The 27362-nt window shown below is 36.3% G+C and overlaps 1 protein-coding gene across 1 annotated transcript in view; it reads right to left on the bottom strand.

Annotated features, from left to right (window-relative positions):
• LOC130230414 (protocadherin-9) overlaps nucleotides 1-27147 on the bottom strand; it is a 559022-nt gene extending 531875 nt beyond the window's left edge. The window contains exons 1-2 of the mRNA XM_056459408.1: nucleotides 26562-27147; nucleotides 22937-26092 (exon numbers count right to left, since the gene is read on the bottom strand). Of these exons, the coding sequence (XP_056315383.1) occupies nucleotides 22937-25972 (3036 nt within the window). The 5' untranslated portion in view covers nucleotides 25973-26092; nucleotides 26562-27147. The remainder of the gene's footprint in view (nucleotides 1-22936; nucleotides 26093-26561) is intronic.
• Nucleotides 27148-27362: the final 215 nt, after the last annotated feature.

The raw sequence follows: 27362 nt of genomic DNA, 5'->3' as shown, positions 1-27362 counted from the left end.
TGTCACTGGTTTGAGTCCCAGCTGGTCCAGTTGCCATTTCTGTGTGGAGTTTGCATGTTCTCCCCATGTTGGTGTGCGTTTCCTCTGAGGGCTCCGATTTCCCCCAAAATCCAAAGACATGCACTATAGATGAATTGAATAAACTAAATTGGCCATAGTTTATGAGTGTTTGTGTGAGAATGTGAGAGTGTATGGGTGTTTCCAGTACTGGGTTACGGCCGGAAGGGCATCCGCTGCATAAAACATATGCTGGAATAGTTGGTGGATCATTTCGCTGTGGCTATCCCTGATAAATAAGTGGCTAAGCCAAAGGAAAATGAATGAATGAATGAATGACCTTTAAGTCAGAATTTTCCATGGGTATGAATAATTTTGAGCTTGACTGTATATCAAAATTCTTTTTTGATTCAAGTAATGTGATGTGCATTGCTGAGAACTTAATTTGGACAGATTTAAACATCATTTTCTCAGTATTTTGTGTTTTTAACCTATACATTCCAAATATAAAATAGCTGTCTTATCCTACAAAATGGATAACTGGAAAGCTTAATAATTTAAATTTCAGATATACATACATTTCAATTTCCCCCAAAAATTGACATTTATAAATGGATTTGTGGTCCAGGGTCACGAATGTTAATATCAAATATAGTTTCACAGCCATTTTTTGTAATTTGATTTGTGTTAATATATAGATATGTGTTAATATATCTATATATCTATATAAATATATATATATATATATATATATATATATATATATATATATATATATATATATATATATATATATATATATATATATATCTCTCTATATATATATATGCAGGTAATGAAACATATATGACAACACAGGGAGAACATGCAAACTACACACAGAAATACCAACTAACCCAGCCAAGGCTCGAACCTCTTGCTGTCAGGCGATTGTGCTACCCACTGCGCCATTGTGACGCCATTACATGCATTCATTAAAAATAAAATAAAATCACAATTAGTGCTTGATTTTCTGATTCAAGCTGACCAAAATGAGCATAGCATGGAGGCTATTTTTAAGTGCGGAAAACGAACTTCCAGATGCCAGGCGGTCAGTAAACAGCGGCTCAGACAATCAGCAAATGGTGGGAAAAAAAGAGAAGAAAAAATAGAAAAACGTCTGGCCTGGGAGCTTTTGGCACCCACTGTGTCATTACAATCAAAAGGCGATCTACATGTATATTTACACTCCAGCACCTGTTTCCGTCATCCGCGTCCCTTCAGGAAGTAAATCAGCATCACGGTCCGCAGCTTTTGCCTAGCAGTCCAGTTCAGCGCAATCAAGAGTCGCGGCAATCAGCTGGGTTATTTTCCCCGCGCTGGCAGAGTTAGTGGGCCACTTCAGTGCATTACCTCTCCCGGCCCAGTCGTGAGACTTGTCAATGCGGCGCAATAAAAAGAGATTGAGACTGAAAGTTGAGATTGAGTTTTATTGTCATTTTTACTGCGCCTCGCGAACATCGATTTGCCCGAGCCAAGACAAAGCAAGAGACGGATATACAGATTGGAGCGACTAATACCACGCCTGCCATCGTAAAAACCACAGACTGCAAAGTCAGTCTGAAGAGGTGATTTTATGTCCTGAAAATGTAGTCTCAGAGTGCTGAGCGCCCCCCCCCCCCCCTTTTTTTTTGTTGCTCTAATGGTTTATTTGAACACAAGATGGTGGCTCCGAACTGCTTTTAGACACTTGAGTCTTTCATTTAAACTGAATAGATGTCATTGCAATGAATGTCTGCCCGAGTGCTGGTGTACTTATTGAAGAATTACAGAAATATGCACGCTCTACAAGCCAAACATTCACAATATTGATTCTTTTAATGATGTTATAGTGGAACACTGCTAATATGGTGAATAGCACTTGTAATTACTTTGTTTGGACATGCGTTTGAGCTCCATGCCAAATGCTTTAATATGTAAAGAGACAGTAAGAAGGCACATTAGGAAAAAAATACACTTTTTTTTGCAAATAGTTTTGTGTTGTATCCAATGCAATGATATTCAGGCATTTTACACTTAAAATGTTGCTGCTTTTTCAGACTACTTATTTAAAATGAGCCGAAACAACACAATTCTTGAGATTTTTTGGGGAAAACTTAATTCTTTTATGCTCAATCCACTTCAATTTGTTGACTTTATCAATTTGTGTTGGGACAAATTGAATGAATTGTATGAAACCCTGCATTTTTTGCATTGTAAGTAGCTATTTCTTCATCAACCTACTGTATTTTTATGGGCATTTTGGAGATGCGCATAAAAAAAAGATTGATTGAAACGCCAAGATGCGCATACATTTTGAAAAAGCACATTAAAAAAACTTATGCACATAACTAAGTAAGATAAAAGGGTGAAAACACTTTTATTGAACAAATTTCAGTGTGCGCATTAAATGAGGTCATGTGATTTTGTTATAAGAGATCATGTGATGATAAAAATGTGTGTGAATGGACAAATCAGCAGGCTGAGAACACAGTAAAACATCTGAAATGTTGTTTTGGTCATTTCAAAAACACAGTAACCATGCGAGCATTAGTGTTATAATATTATTAAATGATCTCCAGAATAGTCAAGAGCATCTGCTCTGCGCGTCGCACTTCAAACGCCACTATTCATTGCGTGTCGACATTTGTCTTCTGAGGTGCAAGTCATTTATTAAATAAAGAAAAGATTCACGCAGCTTCTCCTCTTGCAGCAAATTTCATTTTCGGAATTCGATAATTTCTTTCTCTTTGACTTTGATTGGATGGAAATGCTGCTATATGCGCATGTCTTTTATGCGATAATCCAGTTTTGCGCATAAATTAAAATTCAAAAACGAAGCTAATGTCAGTTGTGTCCTAATGTTTCCAAATACTAAACTATGCATTGAATAAATTGTTAAAAGTTTCTAAGTTATTTTTGTAAATCAATATAAAATAGCAACGAGATCTTCCAAGTATCAGGATCAAGCGTTTAATGCTACAGCAAAAACGGCTGCAAGAGACAGAGACCAAAAGTCAATCTGAGAGTTTCGTTATACTTAACATTGGGTTATTTTCTTTAAACACCCTCCTTCTGATGTTAGATAGAGTAAGGTTACTTTCCATTTTTAACCTTGAACAATTTGAAAAAGTGATTTTTATTGACATTTTTAAAAGTTTACAGTCAAATACTGCCTGGGTTGGTGTTGTATATTAAACTACAAAATCCTTGTAATAAACAACCAATACATTTTCTGTTATTTTACAGACTTATTTCTCTCTATATTATTTCTTATTTAGTATTATTTAAAACTATTAAAATGTCAACAAAAGTCACTTTGTTAAACTGTAGAGTTGAATTTTCAACATTGAAAGTTAAGAGAGCAAGAGATTAAGCTCCCATAATGCAATTCACCATCGTAAATAAATAGAAAACCCTTGTGAATCACAAAATACAGAAACTGTTAATTAACTGTCCATTTTTTTTACTGTGTAGATGAGAGACATGTCAAATAAGATATATAGTATATGTGATACACGTCAAATTCTGCCAAACTTGACATCAACATTGGACATATTTTCTAATAGCTTTAAAAATAATCTTGTAATGTGGCGTGGAATTTTAACATCCAAAGGCTAATCTATTTTAAAGAAAATCAGTATTATATGCATCAACATATATTGGCTAAAGTATCTACAGGTTTAATAACAACCACTATAAAATACAGCATCATTTTAAGCTATTTACCGTACTTTTTTTTTAGAAAATCCCTGTTGTTTTGCAAATTGGAAGTAATGATTGTGCAAGACTACACTGTAAAAAGCAACTAGTTACTTTATTTAAAAAAAACTGAGTAAACCCCTTGCCTCAAAAGCAACAAGTTAAATTAACTTTTAAAAAGCCAGTAAACCCATTGACTTAACTTTTATACTTGATCTGTTTATAGCATATATAGTTAGTTTGTTTATAGCATATACTATAATTAGTTTACAACATAGTTTGTTTACACAATAAATATTAGGCAATGAGTTTATTTTTTTAAGTCAACTCAGCTTTTTAAGTAATAATTAATAATTAAAAGAATGTCAATAAATGCAGTAAAATGCAATATCACTTCGCTACTAACTAGTATTTTATGATTGTAAAAAGTAATGTAATATCATAACACAAATAGTGATTTAGGTGGCACAGTGCCTCAGTGGTTAGCACTGTTGCCTTACAGCAAGAAGGTCGCTGGTTTGAGTCCCAGCTGGGCCAGTTGGCATTACTGTGTGGAGTTTGTAGGTTATGCCCATGTTCGCCTGGGTTTCCACCACAGTCCACAGACTAAATAGTAAATGACCGTAGTGAATGAGTGTGTGTGTGTGTGTGTGTGTGTGTGTGTGTGTGTGTGTGTGTGTTCGTGTGTGTGAGAATGAGTGTGTATAGGTGTTTCCCAGTACTGGGTTGCATCTGGAAGGGCATCCGCTGTGTAAAACATATGCTGGAATAGTTGGCGATTCATCCCGCTGTGGTGACCTCTAATAAATAAGTGACTAAGCGAAGGAAAATGAATGAAATAGGGATTTAGTGCCTAGCCACATTTTAAGTTCATGAAATTAATTGTCCTATTTATTTCTTCCGAGGGGAATAAAAATTAATATTTCAATAGATAAAAACATAAAACATTTTAGTTGAAGTGAACCAAACTAATCAGCTATCAACTTTAAAGCAGAGAAATATACAGAAAATCTAAAAATATTACAGAGACACTGTGAATGACACAAATTAGAAATGACGGAGGAACATAAAACTATCAACAGTTGTCATAGAAACAATATTTTTCAGCTTTACATTGCAACCGGCTCGATTAATTTCATGTAAATGGGCGGAGCTAACAATATTTTTTTTTTAGGGAACTTATTGCTGATTGGCTGATATTTATTATCAGCAAAACCACATTGATGAACAACCTCAGAGCCCACAACAGCTCTGTCTATAAAGCTCCGTCAGTTATTGTTAAAAATCGATTTCCCTATGGAGTCTTTACCTCCAGAACTCAATACAAATATCAAGCAGCAACTCTGACTGAAGCGGAAGTCTCCAGAAGCCTCTCACACGGGCTGAAGTAACAAATGACGTCGAACATAAAGTTGATAGCGCACATGTGGAAGTCGCAACACCATTCGGAAGCCTCAGGGACGTCACTAATGTGAGTTTATATCCCAGCTGGTTTACCTAATGCTGACAGTATCATAGTAATATGTTATCCTCCCTCAGCTGCTTGTCAAAGCGAGAACAAGGCCTGAAGCCTTGTGCAGACCAATAAACAAGTCCTTAACCCATCCTGCTCTTAATATTTATTCATATTCGCGTAATTTTTATACATTTAGACACATTGGGGTGGACAAAATTATTGTTATTAATTGCTATTGAGCAGCAAGTTATTTTTTGAGTGTGGCATATATAAAAAAAAAGCAGGGTTCCACACAATTCCTTTATGTTGTCCCAACACAAATCGATTAAGTTATTTACAAATTTTAGTGGATTGAACATAGAACAGTTAAGTTGCTACCCAAAAAAAACCTTAAGAATTGAGTTTTTCCAACTTATTTTAAATAGCAGTTTGTACAAGCAGCAAGTAATTTTTTGAGTGTGGCATACATTGTAAAAAATACACACTGTAAAAAGTGATTAGTTACTTAAAGTGAGTAAACCAATTGCCTTGTAAGAAACAAGTTGACTGTACAAAAATAATGTAAGTAAATCCATTGTAACTTAAACCTGTTAAGCTGACTTAATTTTTAAAATAATGCTTATTGTACTCACATATTTAAAGTCTATAAAATGTACAATTATAGCCTGTTTTGAATTTAGAAGACTCTGTCTGGAAGAGCAGATTTATTTTAGTTACTGTCATTTTGAAAAGCTGGAAAAAAACAAATATAATAAATGTGTATTGGAAAAAAGTGATTAGTTTCCTTTTATTTTTAAAAAAGTGAATATAATTCACATAATAATACAAATTAAGTCAACTTAAGTGTTCCAAGTTACAATGGATTTACCTACATTATTTTTGTAAAGTCAACTTGTTTATCTTAAGGCAATTGGTTTACTCACTTTAAATAACTAATCACTTTTTACAGTGCAGGGTTCTACACAATTCATTCATGTTATTCCAACACAAATCATTTAACGTAAGTGGACTGATTATAAAAAAATGAAATAAATATATATTTACACATGTAAATAAACAGCTTCAATGATGGGGTAAAAACTCTGCAGAAATCTGAATCTAACAAAATAACTTACAATAATGGTTCAAAAATTAGTAGATCAAATTTATATGTTGGGGAAAATATTAAATAAAAAATTCAAAAATAGCAAAAATCAAGAGAAACAAAATATATATAGAATTTTGTTAAGTTTGTTTAGTTTGTAATTTAAAAAAAATAATATTTGGCATGAATTTAAATGCATTATCTTTTCATTTCTAAAGATTAAAATTTTATTTTAATTCATATATCTGTTTAATAAATCTGTTTTGTTCAAATGCACCAATATATGTAACCCATATTCACTGAGAAATGGATAAAAATATTCATTTTCAAAATGGGGTTTACTTATATGCTGAGCACTGTATGTATATATAGTTTCCAAAAGGTGACTTTGATATACATTTTTAGTAGTTTGAAGTGCTATATTGTCTGGGTGGATGTTGTAAGTCATCATAAAAAACAACAAACTGGTTAGAAACTGCCAGTACGTTTTCTTTTATTTTGTGTACTTAATTATTTATTAATTCTAATAAAATTATATATTTCTGTCCATATACACTTTATTTTATGTGATGTGGTTACAGTGTAACTAATAATTTACCTACTGTGTAATATTAATTGATTACATGTACTTACTATATTGTTGGGGTTAGAACGTGGGTTAGGTTTAGGGTTTGTTACATCTAATTATGCATAATTAATTATTAGTAAATTTAATTGCAAATCAAATTGTGTGAGGAGGCTCAACTAATGGTATAAACATTTACAAAGCATTGTAATACGTTCGAAAATATCCTGATTGCAATGTACACTCAAAAAATGACATTTGCTGTTTGTTTAACATACTGTATTATCAAAATATATCTTGTTAAAATAAGATTTTAAAATATTTTAAGTTTTTTTTTAGGACAACTTAATTGTTTTGTGTTTAATCCACTTAAATTTGTTAAAACAAATAAGTTCACAAATATAAATCGATTGTGTCGAACACTGCATTTATTTACAGTGCATATTTATCCATGCCTAACATCAGATTGCCAGAAAGTGCTTATTTTTTAAAAATAAATTGTTAAAACACTGGTGTCTGTTATATGCAGTCCTGAGACTTTAGTGTACATCATGATTTTGTAAGAAATTTACTTTAATGTGCGATAAGACAAAATATTGGTCATAAATTACCATTTTCTCAATTCAAATGAATACCCAGACTCAAGTATTCCATACATCGTGATTTAACAAGCGAAAAGCAGGTGCGTCTTAAATTAAACTGTTACCATTATTCTTCATATAACATATTGTTTCGACTACTAATATGTCAATAAAAGTCACTTTGTTAATCTGTAGAGTTAAAGTCCTTTAATCCAATTCATAACCACAAACAAACAAAAAACATCATCAAATACAGAACCTGTTATTAAATTTATTTTTTTTACAGTTAAGTAACATACAGGGTATAACTATATATACAGTATATAAGAGTTCAGATGCCATCTAAATGGCATCTGAAATGTTCTCCTAAAATGAGAATTATGTTTGTTTTCAGTTTGTTCACTTTAAAGGCAATGAAACGAACTTATTCATCACTATAAAAGTAAAAATACTGAGCCAACACACAAGAATTGTAGAATAATAGTAATTTTTTAAGAAAATATCATGGTTTTTAGAGGTTTTGGCATCTAAACTCTTCATATACAGTTGAAGTCAGAATTATTAGACCCCCTTTGAATTTAGTTTCTTTTTTAAATATTTTCCAAATGATGTTTAACAGAGCAAGGAAATTTTCACAGTATGTCTGATAATATTTTTTCTTCTGGAGAAAATCTTATTTGTTTTATTTCGACTAGAATAAAAGCATTTTTTAATTTTAAGTTTTAAAAACATTTTAAGGGTAAAATTATTAGCCCCTTTAAGCTTTTTTTTTTTCAGATAGTCTACAACAAACCATCGTTATACAATAACTTGCCTAAATACCCTAAACTGCCTAGTTAACCTAATTAACCTAGTTAAGCCTTTAAATGTCACTTTAAGCTGTATAGAAGTGTCTTGAAAAATATCTAGTCAAATATTATTTACTGTCATCACGGTACAGATAAAATAAAACAGTTATTAGAAATGATTTATCAAAACTATTATGTTTAGAAATGTGCTGAAAAAATCTCTCTGTTAAACAGAAATTGGGGGAAAAATAAACAAGGTGGCTAATAATTCAGGGGGGCTAATAATTCTGATTATTAATAATATATATTAATATATATATATATATATATATATATATTTTTTTTTTTCATAATGATGCCTCGTGTACATCATTTTATAGCTTTTGGTAAAAGTCTGTGTCACTTCTGGTCAAAATTAATATTGCCGTTTGAATAAAAGTAACTTTAAGTCAAAATTTGCCAGGGGTATGAATAATTTTGGACTTGATTGTATCCTTAGAACAGAATATTCAGAGTTCTGAGCAGACATACTGGATTCTGCTATCTACCATAAAAGACAGTACTGATAGGATTACCTTAACCCTAGCCTTTAAAGATTTGTTTGTGTGTTTATTTATCTGCCAGTATTCAACCCCAGTGCAAGCTCATCAAGTCATCAGCTCGCCAACGGAGGCCACGCTCTAAAAAAAAAAAATGAAAGGATTTAAAAAAGGAGTTTAAGCCATGGATGTGTTTACTCGGCACTTTGAAATACAGCCGTTCACTCAGCATGTGTTTATGCATCACTTAAACGCCGGTTCTCAACCAAACAACTGCTATGAAGCATCAGACCATATTCAACTCTAATCTGCTGTGCTTTTTATATTATTAAAGAGATTTACTTCTGTTGTGAGCTGTAAACCTATTAAATTAAAAGGGCCATAGAGGAGGAAGCTTTAGGCAGAAAGGTAGAAATGTCTTTATAGGTGTGTGCAGTCAACTGGTGATGGTGTATTACCACTAATCGCACTGGCAAGCAGCTTCTTGACATGCTAAATATTACCTTAAGACTATTTAGGACACTTTACTATACAGTTTGTGCATTTATATACATTGTTTCCTGCTGTTCTTGTTTCTAATGTGTTTGTTTTAGTGTGTTAATACTGATTTTAGACCTTTAACTTTACTATTAAACACAAAACGACTGGTTAAGTTGTATTTCCACTAATCGCACTGGTATGTGACTTGCTAAACATGCTAAATATTGCTTTAAGACTATTTAGGACAGTTTATTATACAGTTTGTGCATTTATATACATTGTTTCCTGCTGTTCTTGTTCTTCATGTGTGTGTTTTAATGTGTTAAGACTGATTTTAGACCTTGAATTTTACTATTCAACCCAAAGTTACTGACTTATTAAAGTCATCTGTTCAGGAATCAGATGGGTTGCACTATATATATATATATATATATATATATATATATATATATATATATATATATATATATATATATATATATTTTTTTTTTTTTTTTTTTTTTTTACCGATTCGTTAGACTGGAAATCAGGAATTTGCATTTGTTGTTTATTCACATCAGTCACTCAAAATGAATCGTTAACACATTGAATGAAACTTTTCATGCAGTACTGTATGTTTTAGACTCACTTTAAGAGCCGACTCATCAAAATTCAATGTTTATAACATAACTGTTTAATGACTAAAAAGAACCAACTCATTAGAATCATTTTAGAGTGACACATCATTTGTTGAATCATTAAAAAGAACAAACTCGTTAGAATCACTTGTCAGGGTTCTCACTCAAAACCAAATGTCAAATTTCCTGACTTTTAATGACCAAAAAAAGGAATTTCACTGATTTTGTGATCGTTGAATTTGATGCAAATGGCACAAAATATAGGAAAGGTTGCCTTTTTTTTCTAATTGTCATATATATATATATATATATATATATATATATATATATATATATATATATATATATATATATATATATATATATATATATATATATATATATATATATATATATATATATGGCAAATATCATTTTGCCAGCAAGACACTGTTCAGCTTCCTTTATCTTCTGGGTCATCTGGGCATTGTTTTATATGAAATATCCTTATACTCACATAAAGAATACAAATTCAGCCCAAAAATATCTGAACAAGGCTACATTCATTGCATCGATCACTAAAAAGTTTATTTTTAACATGATTTTTCTAATGCTGTTTTTGAAGAGATTTTAACAGTTCATTCCTTTAATGTCATGCATCAAATATGATGTAATAGCCTTTACATGGTAAATGTGTAAATGCTGCAAATATTGTCATAGATTTTCAGTAAATTCACAGCCAAATCCGTAGTTTTTGGCCGCAATAATCAGAAATTTAGAATTTTGTCAAATTTTAGATGACAAACAAAAATCCCTGATCTTCTATGATTTGAACAAAAGTCCCTGACTTTCAATGTTTGGAATAGATCTATTTAAAAGTCAATGATATTCCAGAAATGCCATAACCAGTGCGAACCGATTGTTATTTTTAAAATATGGTAAGACGTCACTGTTATTTGTTTAGATTCAGACTTGAATGCTTACAATGTATTATTTAATCACCAAAATGAACTAATTAAAATCTTTCGAGAACTATAAGCTTCATTTGTTCAAACTGCAGATGGTCAGACTATTGTTCACACTGTATTTCTGAATCTCTAAACTAACTCATTAATATAAACCAAATCACTAAAAATAACAGACTCATTAGAATTACTTCACTGAATCAGAGTCGATTGTTTTTGCTATATGTTTTTGAACCACTAAAAAGAACTGATGCATTAGAGTTATTTAACTAGGTATTAGATTTCACAGTTGCGAATTACTAGAAACAAAAAAGAACGATTCTTTAAAATCATTTGTTTGAGAATCATACTTCACTGTTCTTTGTGCTGCATTTCTGAATCATTCAAAGAATTGACTCACTAATATCATTGATTTAATAATCAGACCTCACTGTTGTGTGTTTTTGAATCTCTTGATTCACATTATAATCAGAATAATTAGATTTGAGAATCATAATGTGAAGTGATGTGAACCATGATTACATTGTATGCTTCACTAAAAAAACCAACTCATTAGAATCATTCAAGAACTAAGCTTCATTTGTTAACACCGCAGACTGTCAGACTATTGTTTACATTGTGTTTCTAAATAACTAAACTGACTCACTAAAAAAACAATGATTTGATATTCTGACCTAATGGTTTATGCTGTTTCTGAGTGACTAAATAGGAACAAACTCATTAGAATCACTTGTTACAAAATGATACGGCTTCACTGAATTAAACTTCCCCGTTTTTGCAACAGTATATGTTTTTGACTCACTAAAAAGAACTGATGGTTTACAGTTATTTGTTTGGAAATCAAACTTCACTGTATGTTTTTGAATGACTGAAAATGAATGATTCTTTAGAATTGTGATTTTAATGAATCATTAAAAGAATCACGAATACAATTGATTCAAGAATCAGACTACACAGTTTTTTTACGCATTGTTTGTGAATCATTTAACGAATTGACCCATTCATATAATATTTTAAAAAAATCAGACTTCATTGTCAATCAGACTATTGTTTACGCTGTGTTTCTGAATCAATATACTGACTCACTAAAACATAAAAGATTTGATATTCAGACTTTACTGTTTATTCCGAGTCACTAAATAAGAACAAACTCATTAGAATCACTTGTTACAAAATGATAAGGCTTCGCTGAATCAGATTTTATTGTTTTTGCTATATGTTTCTGAATAACTAAAAAGAACTGATGCTTTAGAGTTATTTGTGTGGGAATCAGACTTCACTCTATGTTTTTGAATTACTGAAAACAAATGATTCTTTACTGATTTTACTGTTGATGCTGTATGTTTTTGAATCTCTTGATTCGCTTTATAATTAGAATAATTCGATTTAGGAATCAAGATGTGAAGTGATGTGAACCATAATAAAACTGTATGTTTGTTTATTCACTAAAAGAATCAACTCATTCGAATCCTCTGAGTACTAGGCTTGATTTGTACACATTGCAAACTGTCAGACTATTGTTTACACTGTGTTTCTGAATCGCTTAACGTACTCACTAAAAAATAAAAGATTTGATGATCAGACTTTACAGTTTCTGCAGTGTTTCCAAGTCACTAAATAGGAACAAACTCATTTTGAATCACTTGTTACAAAATGGAAAGACTTAACTAAATCAGACTTGATATGTTTTTGAATCACTAAAAGAACTGATGCTTTAGAGTTATTTGTTTATGAATCAGACTTCACTGTATGTTTTTGAATTACTGAAAATGAATGATTCTTTAGAATTGTTCTTTGTTTCTGAATCATTAAACACATTGAATCACTAATATAATTTATTTAGGAATCAGACTTCACTTTCGATGATATATGCAATTGAATATCTTTTGATTCTTTTTTAAAATATAATTATTAGATTTAAGAATCAAGATGCGAAGTGATGTGAACCATGATTACATTGCATGTTTATTTACTCACTAAAAGTACCAACTCATTAGAATCCTTTGTTTGAGAATCTAATTATTTTGTAATAATATATTTTGGATCTGCATAAACAATTTCCCTCATTAAGGTCATTAATTCAGCTCTGCCCTGACTGTCTTTCACCAATAGCAGTCTTACAACATCACTGAATAAAACTCAGAATTAAGTGTGCTGTTTGGTCTAGGTGAGAATGCACCTGAAAAAAAAAAGTTAACAGAATTAACACATTTTAATTATTTATTATGGAGCTAACTTTAAATTAAAACCAGTTGTTGGTTACCAAACTTACTTTTAGCCAACATCCATGTGAAAACCTTACATTCATCAAGTACAATTTGCACAGACACACCAAAAATGCTTAAAATCATGCACTGAAATGTATTCATTTTACAATGAGCAGCATATGCCCAAAAATATGGAACATTATTAAAACAGCATGCTTTGAGTGTACAAAAACTTGTTGTTTTGGTTTCTCAATCGTTCTTGCTCTTGGCAGCCAATAATTCACCACACAAAACCCAATGTGGTACATGTGAGTGAAAAATGATTTATTCATCATGCAAATGAACTCATATTTAATATGTTAGCGTTCCTCATATATTTGTTTTCTTCTTTACACTAGAGTTTTCTTAAACTATTATAAAATAACACAATTTAAAATATTTTAAATGCAGCCATAGGAATGTTTGTCCAATAAAATTCAGTAAACTCTGATAGTTTCTTCAATAATATCACCTGCAAGCAACTATACTGTAGCAGGCAAAAGGCAAACCATAGTTCAAGAAACTTTCTATTCAGAAAGAAATATGTCATTTTAGACAACTAGGTTCATTCATTCAGCTGGCGCTCTTCAATATAAAGGTCTGCTGTGTATAAAAACAGTGCTAACGGCCAAGGTCATGAGGTCAATTCCCAGGGAATGCATGAGCAAGTGTGTAGCTTGAATGTAAAAGTGTCCGTCAAAGGTCTGCGAATCAAAATACAAGCCCATGCTCTTTCCACTTTAGTCTGTTTATAAAATCCTCTTTCCGACATGAACTTTTTTAAACAATTTTTTTAAAATCCTTGAAATTTCGAAACCCGACAAAGAGCGTCAGGGTATCATCTGTCCTTTTCATGTCACACAGAAAGACGTTTGAACAGTTGGCATTCCTACATTTTAAAGCTCGAGGCAACGTATTTGTGAAATGGTCTTTTCTAAGCTCGTCTTTCAAAGCGATACACCACTTCAGATGCTTATGTCCTTCAATTTGCAGTTCAGAATAATAATGGAACTTGTTAAGCTGAAATGCACTCACTGATCTGTAATTATGCTCATATATTACTGGTGTGTAGTGACAGCTTGCTACAAAATCCCTTTTATCAGATCTAGAGTCAGTTGTGTTTATTTAAATCTATTTTTACAATCAGGGACAACAAAGCTTGCGTTTAGTTTTGCGCTAATAAGTATGCATACTTGCTTCTTTATGTTGTTGCTTCTTCACTTTGTACCACGTCCGCAAAGTTAAGCAAGTTAAAGTTAGCTTTAATGAAGGTGCAGTGATTTTAACAGCATGACGCACACTATATAAATGGAAGACCGACCTTAGATCTGCATGATGAAAGTGTTACACTGAGTGTAGTAAAACCTGATTAAGGGTACAAGTGCGAGTGTTTCACAATGTCAAAAGCAGTGGGCTAAAAAAAAGCCAGAAAGAAAATCACTTTTCAACATTTATTATGAAATTAAAAAGATAAAGTATCACTGTTCAAACAATGCTCAGCAGAAAACAAAATAATAATAGTAGTCATCAAGGATTACTTGAGCTGCATACAGATTTTCAGTGGGGAAGTACATTGTAACAAGCAAAAGAAAAAATATGCAGAAACAAAACCATAACAGTCCATTATAGAATAACACAGCACATTAAGCAAGATTACCAGGAGGTCAATTTACATAAAACATCTTTTATGTACATTATAAATTACGGTGGGTGCAGTGGAGGGGTGGAGAACAGGAGAAGTTCACTACAGATTATGGTAATCAAAGCTATTAATCTGAAGAGGAGGGAGGTGCTGTGATCTGACAGGACGACTCCTTCAACCTTTGGAAAGGCCACACAGGACTCATTGTGTCATAATGATGTCATCACGTCAGAGAAACAGCACCTAGAAATGGGCACAGTATCCTCTTAGAAATAAAGGTTCTTCGAGAGTTCCTCTTTCATTGCATATTCCCTTTACGGGTTTCTTGAGTAGTTTGTATTGCTCTTTGGATTTAAGAATGCACCGGTTCTTCAAATCTAAGCACAGCATGTTCCTGCGTCCTTCAAATGTTTTTTTAAAAATGTGTGTGTCTTATTAGAGGAACCTTTATTGTTAAGAGTGTACAGTGGTGCTCATGTGGCGTTTGTGTCTTCTGTCCCAAAAATGCTGAGATGAATTGGTGCACATTAGATGAACCCCTACTGTCCCTCAAGTGAGCATTTGAAACAGTGTGAAAAAAACATGTGGACAAAAATGAAAAGGTGTCCAGAACATTACACAAACGAGTCAAGAAACATTTTCTTCCACCGTATCTACTTTAGCCATTTTATATTGCGTAGGTCACCCAAATGCATCGCTCTAGAGTCCAATTTATGGCATGTAGGAAGCAGAGGATAAAATAAACAGAGAGATTTTGATGTTATCATGATATGGATTAATTATGTTCATTGTGTAGTTAGAAATCATGCAATGCCAATAGTCGAAGTTAATATGTGTATTAGGATAAAACTATGAAAAATCAGGAGCGAAAGGTGCAGAGTTCTTGTCTAGCCTCTCACGGATCACAGAGTGGATCCGGAAGCCATCTTTTTTTTAATCAGCTTGCTTTATGAAATGAATTTATGATGAATGGTGCTTAATTTTGAGTGTGATTTCAGCAAATAAGCTGCCAGAAGAAACAACACAAGAAAACACATTGGAATATAATTTTTTCCCCAATTCTCTCCATTTCTGATGTCAAAAATTACATTCTAAAACACCCAAATGAATATTCTTGGTATATCCAGGGCTCTGAAACATATTTGGACACTTAAACTCTGCTTAAATGTCTTAATGTCAATTAAAATGACATTGTTTTTAACTTATTTTTCAAACAAAATGCTTAAGCAAGATTTCTAGTAAAAAAAAAGAATAATTTGTATAATTGCAGGCGCAATTTAAGCTCAATATTTAGTGAAATGAAAGTGTGGATTGAATGTCCAAATATTTTTTTGAGACCATGAAGGTTAATTCAGTCAGAGGTATAATAACTGTTCGATGGTCATGAAAATGATAAAAAGAATTAATGTCTGAAAATCTTCGAAATCCTGGTAATTTGCCAATGGTCTGTGCTTGTTTTGGGTAATAAATCAATCCAAACTCCCCCTCATTTGTTGTTAGCATAGCACAGAATGTGAATATCTTAGCATACTGTCCGTACGAGAGATGTCTTGCTTGAAGTTCTATCATCGACATCTTCTGAACATCTGTGTGAATGTACAAAAGTCTTGCGCTTCCTAAAAAGTTCTGCCAGCACCCAAGTGGGGTGCCTTCAAACTTACGGTTTGTTCTCTATATTTAGGAGTTTCACACAAGCTTTGCAACCCGAGGCAACGTTCCATTCTCACACAGCTTGTCTTCCATCAGTACCCTATCAAAAGCAGCTTGACAGTTCGGCCCCAACATGGGCTATAACTGCAAAGTACTTTAGACCGAGTGAGTTCAACTTGAACATCAGCAGTTGAGCCTCACTGGGACAAGTTTTCACCTTGGCGTCGAGTCCAGAACGTGCGCAATCAACGGTCTGTTTGAAAGATAACCCTGCTTGTGGCCATGGGGATTTGAATAACTGCATTGGAGGTAGAGACGGGCAGCCGTGCAAATTTCAGAATGGTAAGCCACTGCCTGAAAACTTTGGACTGAAACAGCGAGACTGACCCTTGAATTGAGAGAGGCTTGTGTACAAAATGGATTAGGAATCTTTCCAAAGACAAGAATCTTTGGTTTCCGATGTGTGCATTTGGGAGAAACCTGATCCTGGGGTTCCGTTGAATGTTGGATTACTTTGTGGTGTTGTGTAAAAAACTGTGCACTGAATGTGAACAACCTGCATTACATCTTGAAATGAAGAGTCGACTCCAAAATAAACATTCTCTCATTTTTTTACTCAGCTTTAGCCCATGAGAGTCAGTAGAGTACAAAACAACACCGACTTCCACTGCAAACACTGTAACCTTCTTTAAAATGTCTCCACAGAAGGCGTTCAGGTTTGGATCCACAGGAGGGTGAGTAAACGATGACAGAATGTTCATTTAATAACATAACATTGCACCAGTCCGACACTATTTACATAATATTTAATCTAGTTTCCCCGTAAAGCAGTCAAAGAGGAGCCCAACAACACGGAATAATGAATTGCTGAGGCTCTTTATGCAAGACAATGAGAAGCAGTGAGCAGCCGCAAGTGTTGTACCCCAGCTAAATCTCTTTCTCTGGCCCAACGGAGCCCCTCCATCAGCTCAACGTGCCAGATATCGCAACAGACATCCCCCTCAGGTGCAATAATGTCACAGTCCATTAATCTTCTCAAACTTCGGGCCCTGATCCTGGGAGCCCCGTCCATGCTAATCCCTTATTAATGTGGCAAATGAACCTGTGGAGAAAGAACTACTCCCTCCCGGCCCTTCACCATCACAATGCGGAGTCTATTACAGCCTTCCCCCCGTACCGTCTCCAGTCTCTGCTGTTTGCATTAGGATGTCCATTCATTGAAGCATAAAGCCACTCGAGAGAGATTTGAACACACACACACACACACGCATCTCTTCATTCCACATATTATTCGCTCCGTGCCCTCGCTAGTAACCTTTGTCTAGCACACATATGGCAGAGCGTGAGCCTGATGCATACGTAATCTCTTAAGATTCAATGTTGCAATTCAAGTCAGCAACCAGACACTTTTGTTCCATTCTGGCTTTGTTTTAGACTCCCAGGAAGGCCGATGCGTTCAGATTCCTTCTATTATGTGACAGTGGGAAAGACCTGACTGCGCTCTGCTTTGCCAGATTAGAGGAAAGCTTGGTAACAGAGGAAACAAACTGTCACGTGGTCCTTAAAAAAAGTCCCACAAAATCTCTCGGGTCTGATTGCTTTCTAATCCAAACAGAGTAACTACATCACCTTGGAATAATTGGCAGGGCTTATTGGTAGCGCTCAATGGTAGAGCTCAAATACATATGAATGAGGCTTTGTAAGAATCTGTATTTCTGAACAAAGATCCGATAAGAATTCTGAATCTGACAAACACCTTGTGTGTATATGCTCTACATAAAATCCTCTTATAAATGCTTGTATGACTTTGGTTTGCTATGAGCAGTTACTTCCCAGTTACAATCTTTCCAACTGAGTTTATTAATCAGGCTTGTTGAGGAGTTTTCCCGCAGAGCAGAGTCTTGCACACTATGCATGCACGCTTAATCAATAACCTAAATGTTTCATGCACTTCGTAATAGACTTTTTAATGCGCTTCCATCCTGAGAAGCTATTGAACCGTGAAGCGTGCGCGTGTGTTTGCCCCATGCAATAAAAAACTACAAATGAGAAATAAATGGCCTACTTGGATTATTTTGCAATAAATGCTGCTCATCAACGAGTTCTTTGGAAGGTGAGCAATTTGTATCTGCTATATGATCGAATTTCAGTACAAAAAACGTACAGATAAATGGGCAAGGGATGATGCGCAATGATTCCGGGATGCATAGTGAAAATTTTCTTACAATACAGGTTATTACCTGCAGTGGCATAAAAGTATTTGAGAAGTTGAAAGCACATGTTAGTGCACATATAAATCATTTCGTGTCATGAATACTAATCAAGTGGTTCATACTGTTTAAATAGAGGTCCTACCAAGGTCAAACTGTAAGTTTGATTTCAAGGGAATCTGGGAACTGACAAAAATGTATGCTTTGAATGCAATGTAAGTCGAATGAATGAATACACAGTGGTCTAATCTGAACAGCTGATGCTTCTACTTGGTCTTGAAGAGATCTTAAAGTGAGTTCACATCTAAGGGTGCTTTCACACTTGGTTCAATTGCCTGGACCATACCCAAGTTCAATTGTCCCTCCTTGCCACCTTCTCGGCTGGTTTGTGTTCACACTGTCTTTTTTTCCTTCTGAACCCCAGTACGCTTGCGTCATTGAGCTGCTGTTGTGTGTACAGCTGTTGCTAGGTGACGGTCACAAAAGCAATGGATGAATGTTATGAAAATTATAGTTTGTTGTACAGTTTGCAGTTCGTTGACCAGAGTTTGCACGAACCGTACCCCAGACCACCTCTTTCAGGCAGACTCGGGTATGGTTCGTGGGTGCGCACCCGAGTTCAGAAGATACATTTACACTAGCTAAATATACCAAACTCTAACGTCAAACAAACCCGGGTGCAGACCAAATGTGCTAGTGTGAAAGCACCCTAAATGAATGTCATTTACTCACGCTCATGTCAATCCAAACCTGCATGACTTTCTTTGAAACAGACAAGGTGACATTTGACAGAATGCTGGGGTGAAAAAAGATCACCCTGTTGTCTTTAATTGCCTGGATAAAACACTTCTTCTGTTCCACAGAAAGGAAAATGTATAGTTTTAGAATGACATGATGACATAATATTAATATCAGAGCAAACTATCCCTGTAGCTTTACAAGACCTACAATTTTTTTTCTGTGCACTGCAGCCAAGCAAAGCGAAAATGGTAATATTTGCTGCACCTCTGACTATCAGGCAAGTTTGCATGTGCTCATTGTTGTTTGCACTGCTTCCGTTCAGTCGGTGAACAGAAAGGCCAAGTGTTAATTGCCCTATGGCTGTCAGCAGAGGTTTTGGGTACCATAATAAGCTCGCCACTGATGTGCCTCTAGCTGTGCTAACTAGCTCTGCATGGAGGCTGCCCTAGTATCTATGAGCTTTAGAGAGGAAATGCAGTCAATGGCCTTTAAAGGATCGAGTCAGAGACACAAAGGGCGACCCCTGTTCAAACACAGACCCCTCTGGACTGAGCGGACAGTGTATTTCACAGTGTGGTACAACCCATCTACAGCGTTGACAGGCATCTGTCTTTGCGCTTACAGTGGCGGCTATTGTTTTGGGTCACTGAGTCATTCGTAAAGGCATGTACAGCACAACAGCATGGTTCCCAGTAGGACAGTAGCTGCAGAGGCCACTCTCTTGGCCTGGATTGCAGTTCATTATGTAATCTGTCGTTCTACATTGGTGTACTCCCTTCTTGCTTCCTACACTGCAAATCTGAGAGAGGCAGAAGAAAAGCGGATGCAAGGAATATCCAAAGTCTCACTGTAATGATTCAGCAGAATCGTTTGATTCTCTTATTTGGAAGAGAAATGGTACTGCAGTGTAACCTATAGGCAAGTCACATCGTGTGTGGCCTGTTCTGATGCGTGTTCGTGATCTGGACTGCTCACATAAGAGCAAGCCAATCCAGACTGCCTCATCTTACAGACTGGAAAACAATATTAGACAAGCTTTTGTTTGTACAGCTTTCATGCTTTAGGAAATAATAAATGATCCTCCGCACACTAACTCTGTAATATGCGAATATGCATGTGATTACTTAGCCACATTTTGTGGACAAAATTATCCCCTGAAGTGAGCTAAATCTGACAAAACTTCCCTTTGGGGATGGACTTCTAGGGATTTCCTCAATAAGAAAAGCAATTCACTCAAAGAAAGCAATGTTTTATTTTGATTAAACACATCTGTTTCTATTAGAGCTACAGTTTAGGGCAGACTTAGGTCCAATCCCAATTCTATTTTTTGGCCATATTCATCAATGTAAACTCAATAAAACAACATTAGCGTTATACCAGACACTGTAAAAAGCCCATTCCCAGCCACTAGACTTTTCTGACAGGGGATTCAAGTGTCATCGATTAACAGAATGTTGTGGGACTACTATACAAGAGTTATTATTAGGTATTACAGATAGCGAAATTTAGCGGTTTTTATTTTAGCATTTTTTTAAAGCATGACGGTAAAACACGAACGAGGTTATGAATGTATTAAAACATGTATGTTTGTCGTAAACAGTCATAATAATGACATAAAATAGTATTTTGTGCATCTCCTGACTTCCAGGGGCTGGTGTATTCTAGGAAATTGTCTTACCCCTTGGTTTCGAGTGTGGTCCTGAAAAATCTCTCTTTCGATGGGTATCTAGCCCTTCCCCTTAGCCTTACGCCTTCAACTAAAGAGAATTGGGTAAGGGGAAGGACTAAGGGGTAGAATTAGGATTGGGCCTTAGTCTGCAGTAATATTATTCACCACTAACATACTGTATTGTATAAAAACAGAACAAATCCATGGTTGCCCCTCATTTACAGAGAATATCTAGAGTTTGTATTTTTAAAAACACAAAATTGTCTCTGGAGGTGTTTATTCTGCCCTCGATTTGGGTTAACATCCATAAATAAACTAAAAATAAAATAGAATACATGAATATTTTTTTAGAATAAATAAATACATAAAAACAACTGGATTAACATGTAATTGACATTAAGATTTACATATTCTTCATTTTAAAAACAAATGCTTGGCTTTAGGTGTATGATGATGTTAGGGTTAGCCTGTAGTAATTAACATTATACTTAGCTTTATAAAAAATAAATAAATGAATAAATAAATAAATATATATATATATATATATATATATATATATATATATATATATATATATATATATATATATATATATATATATATATAATACTAATGAAAAAGCAGGAGTCCTTATTTAGATAAGTAAACAAGTGTGTATGTATTTGTTCTCCAACGGTCAAAGCTTATCTTATACATCTTTAACAGCCATTACCAATCTGTTGTGTATTCAGTCCATCATTAGACATGAGCTGTTTACTGAGAGAGATGCTCCCATACACACACACACACACACACACACACACACACACAAACACACACACACACACACACACACACATACACACACAGAGAGACAAAAGGGCAAGGGAAAGGCAATGAGACAGAGAGACACAAAAAGTGAGCGATAGATAAAGAGTGAATAAGACTGAGAGGGAGAGAAAGAGCGAGTAGGCTAACTGCTCCCCCCCCCCCCCCCACACTTTTCTCCCCATGCTTTACAGACACACTGCATGTTGGCTTGTATCCAGAAAATGCCATACAGAACAACAGTGCCACCTAAAGGTAATATTCCCCTCCCTCCCTCCCTCCTATCCACCCTCCCTGCTTCATCATCTGGGTTTCATACTATGAGATGCTGTGTGTGGCATCTCACTTTTGGGATTTTGAGTGCTTTATACAGCAGAAATGTTGTTGAGAAATACGCATAGAAACCCAGAGAGAACAGTGTTCAGGTCTGAGACAGCTTATTGATGTAGTATGTGGATGCCATTGGATTTAATGGACCAGGAGATAATGTTTATTGTTGTGTGCGCACATTTTCTCTATTAGTGGATTAACTGCAGTCCAGGATTAATTAAGAAGCCGGAATCACAGAGATTGCTAATTACCAAATGCAGAAAAATAAGAACAAGGTTCAGACTCTGTGAATTTGAGTGGTTACTCGAACAAGTGATGATTTGTTTAATAATGCCTAGAGTCAAATTCATTTCTACCACAAAGGAGTTCAGATGTCGAGATGAGAAAATGGTGATCGAAGTAGACAGGCGAGAAAAAAATGTTTCTTTCACAAACTCTCGGAGCATTGCATCTTTGAACCATGACAAAGCAGTGAAATTAAACTGAATCTAGCCTCTTAGGATTCATAAGAGAAGATGGATTCTTCTAGAATCTCACCTTTTAAACCAACTGCTTATCGAGGACTAGTTTCAAGTAGAGGTTTATAAATAATAATAAAAAAGAAATAAAGAATAAAAACACAGATATGCATGTGGCAAGAAGATGACAGTAGCAAGTTGTCAGGATCAGCTAGTTTCATAAAACACATACAATATTTACGACTTTTTTGGTCATTATATGAGAACATCTAAGGGGGGCTTTTTGAATTCTATATTCTACATAGTGCATCACAGATGTACCACTCAGAGCAAGTTAGCTACCACAGGCACTTCAGTACTGAGCAGGGCAGTTATAAGCAGTACTTATAGACCAGTAAAAATGTTCTTTTACCTGTCTGGTGTGCAAAGGTGCCCCCTTTGACTTGAAGCCTCCTTGTGAACTGCATTCTGAGGCACTGAAGTGATCAGAGCTGGTGGAGGAACGTTTGGAAAGCGTATCACAGCCTCCAACAAAGGTATTGTCCAGTGGCAGCTCCTGTATGACGTGATGCTTTTTCACAGACACCGGAGTGTCAGCTTTGAGGTGGAAGGCTGACTGGGGTGAAGCGGACTTGTAGTGCCGGGCCAAGTCTGGGCTGCTGGGTTTGAAGGTGGTGGTAGGGGTGGCATTCCAATCAAAGCGTCCAATCCCAGGCTCTTCGAGCTCAGCTGGGAGACTGATGGTTCCGTTTATGGGCTCGTGGGCGGGGTCGTCGGGTTTGTTCTCCTCAATGGTGACAAAGTTTAAGAGGGAGCTCTTTGGTGACTTCCTCTTTTTGCGCTTCTTCTTCTTGTTCTGCTTGTTTTCTTGGTTGGGGGACATCCACTCTGCACCCTGTTTCTTTCTCTGGGCAGCTTTAAACTGCGAGGCATGTCGGCAGCGCACCAGAACTGTTATGAAGATGACCACAATCACGACCATAGCACCTGTCACGATGGCAATGATGGTTTTCAGGTTGTCAACATTTTGATAAGTCTCGCTGCTCTCACCAATGTTTCTATCTAGCGGTGTTTCCATTGTCCGACGGATTAGATCATGTATATATGAAGAATTTCCAACTGTGTCATTCACAAACAGGAAAACAAGGACAAGAGTGTGCAGGGATTTAGGATAGCCAAGGTCACTGATGTTGACTACTAGCCTGTGGAGGCCAATGTCTGCAATTGTGGGTTTCTCCTCTAATGTGATGTTTCCCGTTACAGGGTCAATTCTGAAAAGACTTCTAACGTTGCCACTTACAATAGTGTATTTGAGTTCTGCATTCATACCTGTATCACCATCTACTGCAAACACCTCAGCCACAACAGATCCTGGAATCGCAGACAGTGGCACTAGTTTGAAAGAGGTGTTGGATGGTGGGTAGATGACAATGGGGGTGTTATCATTGACATCGATGACATTTATTGTCACCTTGGCAGCTGACGAACATGGAGGGCTTCCATTGTCCACAGCTCTGACATCAAAGGTGTAGGAGCTTTGCTGCTCTCTGTCAAAGGAAACATTGGACTTTATGACTCCAGAATCTGGGTCGAGGATGAAGTTCTCATTATCGTTAAGGATTGAGAGCCTCACCACTGCATTCTCACCAGCATCTGCATCTGTGACTGTGATTACTCCAACTGTACTATATTTAGGCAGATTCTCTGACACAAAGAATTGAAAGTGGTTGTGTGTAAATTTAGGACTATTGTCATTCTCGTCAAGTATAGTCACTATTACTGCAGCTTGACTCTGCAGAGCCCTGGTGCCATTGTCTCTAGCGGTGACTGTGAAGAGGAACCGCTCTTGTTCCTCCCTATCAAACACCCTGGATGCTGTTAGCACTCCTGTTTTGCGGTCAAGATCAAAGAATGATGCGTTGGGTCCAAGCTGGTAGACAATCTCTGCATTCCGTCCGCTGTCCTCATCCGTGGCACTGATGGTTGTCAGGAACATGTCACGCAGGTTGTTCTCCATGACCGCCAGCTCGATGACAGGCTGGGTGAAGATGGGCGGATTGTCGTTCTCATCCTCCAACCGTACTCTGACCAGGGCGGTCTGGTTTAAACTAGGTTTTCCAGAGTCAGAAGCCACAATCTTGAAGATGTACTCCTTTGTTCCTTCATAATCGAGCAGTGCAGATGTTTCTAGCAAATACTGGTTATCATAAACTGCTTTGAGATGAAAGGGAACATCTTTTTCAATAAAGCAAATCACCTTGCCGTTGACATCTGTATCTTTGTCAGATACAGTAATGAGGGCGATTTTGGTATTAATTGGATCTTTTTCAGAAAGCATCACAGTACCGTTGGTTGGACTGATGATGTACCTCAGGTCAATGTTTGGTGCATTGTCATTCACATCAGTCACATTGATAGTGATAGTGGCTCTTGCTGGACTCGAGCTTCCGTCGCTGGCTAGTACTGTGAGTTTATGAATGGCAGTCTCCTCTCTATCAAGTGGCCTTTGAACTGTTATGAGCCCGGTGGTGGTGTTCAGAGCGAAAAGTCTCCGTGTCGCCGGAGACACCTGAGCCCCAAACATGTATTTTATTTCTGCATTGGCTCCCACATCTGCATCGGTGGCTTGCAGCTGCACTACTGATGTGCCAACAGGGGAATTTTCTGGGATGTGAACCTCAATTTGGCTCTCTTTAAAGACAGGTCTGTTATCATTAACATCAGTGACTGTAACCTGTAGAATGGCAGTGCTGGATTTCTGTGGGTTCCCCCCATCCTCCACTTTGACTTTCATAACATATGTATCTTTCTGCTCTCTGTCTAAATTCTGCTGAACAATAAGCTGAGGCCACTTCTCACCCTCTGGTGTCTCCACAATATCCAAACCGAAGGCGCTTTGCCCATTCAGCAGCTCGTATTTGTGTACGCTGTTGGGTCCGGTATCTGGATCAGTGGCAGAAGGAATAGCAAAGCGGCTGTTGATGAGCGTGTTTTCTGGAATGGAAATGTTGATCACAGGCGAGGGGAACATGGGGGCATTGTCATTGGTGTCTTTGACAATGATTTTAATTTTAATTAATCTGAAATAGTCATTGGGCAAAATGACAACCTCGATTTCAAAGGAGCACTCGCTGTCCTCAAAAGAGGGGCCAGGACAGAGTTTCTCTCTGTCTATTCGGTTGGAGGTGGTAAAGATTTCCCCTGTATTGCTCATCACTCTAAGTAGCGGGGTGTCACCTGCTTTTGAAACAAGTCGGTAAACCAGATTACTGCTAGCCCCGGTGGCAGAGTTCATATGAGAGATGTTCAAGTCCTTTGGTATGTTTCCAATAAGAACATTCTCCTGTAGCTCTTCTCGAATAGGGTAAATGAGCTCCTGGGCTATGGTTGGATCTAACCAGAAACAAGCAACTAATGTTGCCAACAAGAAAAAATCCCTTAAATCCATGACAGCAGTTCACGCGTGTTCCCGCTGCTTTAATTCAAACAGTTGTCTCCATATGGTGTTGTCAGAGCCAAGGTTTCACAGAGCCTTACATTTGTAGATAAAGTGCAGCCAAACACGACCCTACAACACACAATGTCATAATACATTACAATTAATTTCATAATAATCGACACTCAAGACAAAAAAGTGATCACATTCGAAATCTATATATAAATCTAGTCATAATGTGTTTTATAAAGATGACATGGCATTTTAGTTAAAATTCTTTGAATGCATTCTAACCTCCTCTACTGCCTGCTCTTCATTGTAATCATTTCCCCGTGCAAACACTAAGGGTCTGGATAAAATAATGCAGCCAGTCAAGCACTCAGCCTCATCATCTTTCAAGACATTTCACATAAAATGCCTCTAATATCACCTCCTTCAAAGTTGCACATCATGATGTATTTGGAAATTAATCTGATTAATATGTATTTGTGAATAAACAGCACATGCACGAGAAGTGACCGTGTGCTTTAAACAAAACGGTACATCAATTCTGCATGCAAAACCCGTTTGGGTGTATGCATGCATGCATGCGTTTTCTTACCTCGGTTCACTGTGAGCTTGCTCATACGGAGGTTACCAATTCACGGACATAGTGACAAATCCGATCAAGCAGTCAGAAAAATGATCTGACTCCAATGCAAAATGAAGGTATCCGTGCTGATCACTGCTTAGAGGACTAGGTCAGTGAATACTTAAGTATTTTAGACGTGCAAAAAAAAATCCAATTCTAAGAACAGCTGGTTTTGGGAGGAAATGTTGATTTAGCAGTAATCAATCAGACAATCTTTATTAACTTTCTCCCGCAGATCGCTGGCGCGCGGAATGCGGTGGTCGGTGATGAATCAGGTGATCCACGCGCGCGTTAACGGTCCCGTATGGTCATTCCGCATTACCGGAGGAGTCCTTCTGAAATGCACCTGTTCTGCTGAAATATCAACATAAACTATCCCATCAGAGAAAAAAAAGAGTCAAGTTGAAATGCGATCAGATCGTTCCTCTCTCAGTCCTCAGCTAGAAAGAAAATCCACGGCTTCAGTCCCGGTGTCTTGTGCGTGATTCGCCGCGCACACCTGAATGAGGGAAAAAGTCCAAACGGTGAGATGTGTTGGGATGCTTTTCCTCGCTCTCTCCTCTTCCCCAGACTGAATTTCTCGCACCAACTCTGAGTATGCCCACAGGGAACGCCCTCTCCGCTCCTGATTGGTCCTTCTCTTCATTAACGTCGCAGTGATGGGCGGGGGAATAATGCGATTGGTTAGAATTACTGTCACTCAAGCGCGCTGCTGAGACGGAGTGAACTGCTTCAGAAAGACTCTGCGGGCTGCAGGATGAGGACGTTCAA

Source organism: Danio aesculapii, chromosome 6 (assembly GCF_903798145.1).
Source record: "Danio aesculapii chromosome 6, fDanAes4.1, whole genome shotgun sequence".
Taxonomy (NCBI): Eukaryota; Metazoa; Chordata; class Actinopteri; order Cypriniformes; family Danionidae; genus Danio; species Danio aesculapii.
Note: the sequence above shows the minus strand (reverse complement) of the source record. Positions and strands in the feature narration are given on the sequence as shown.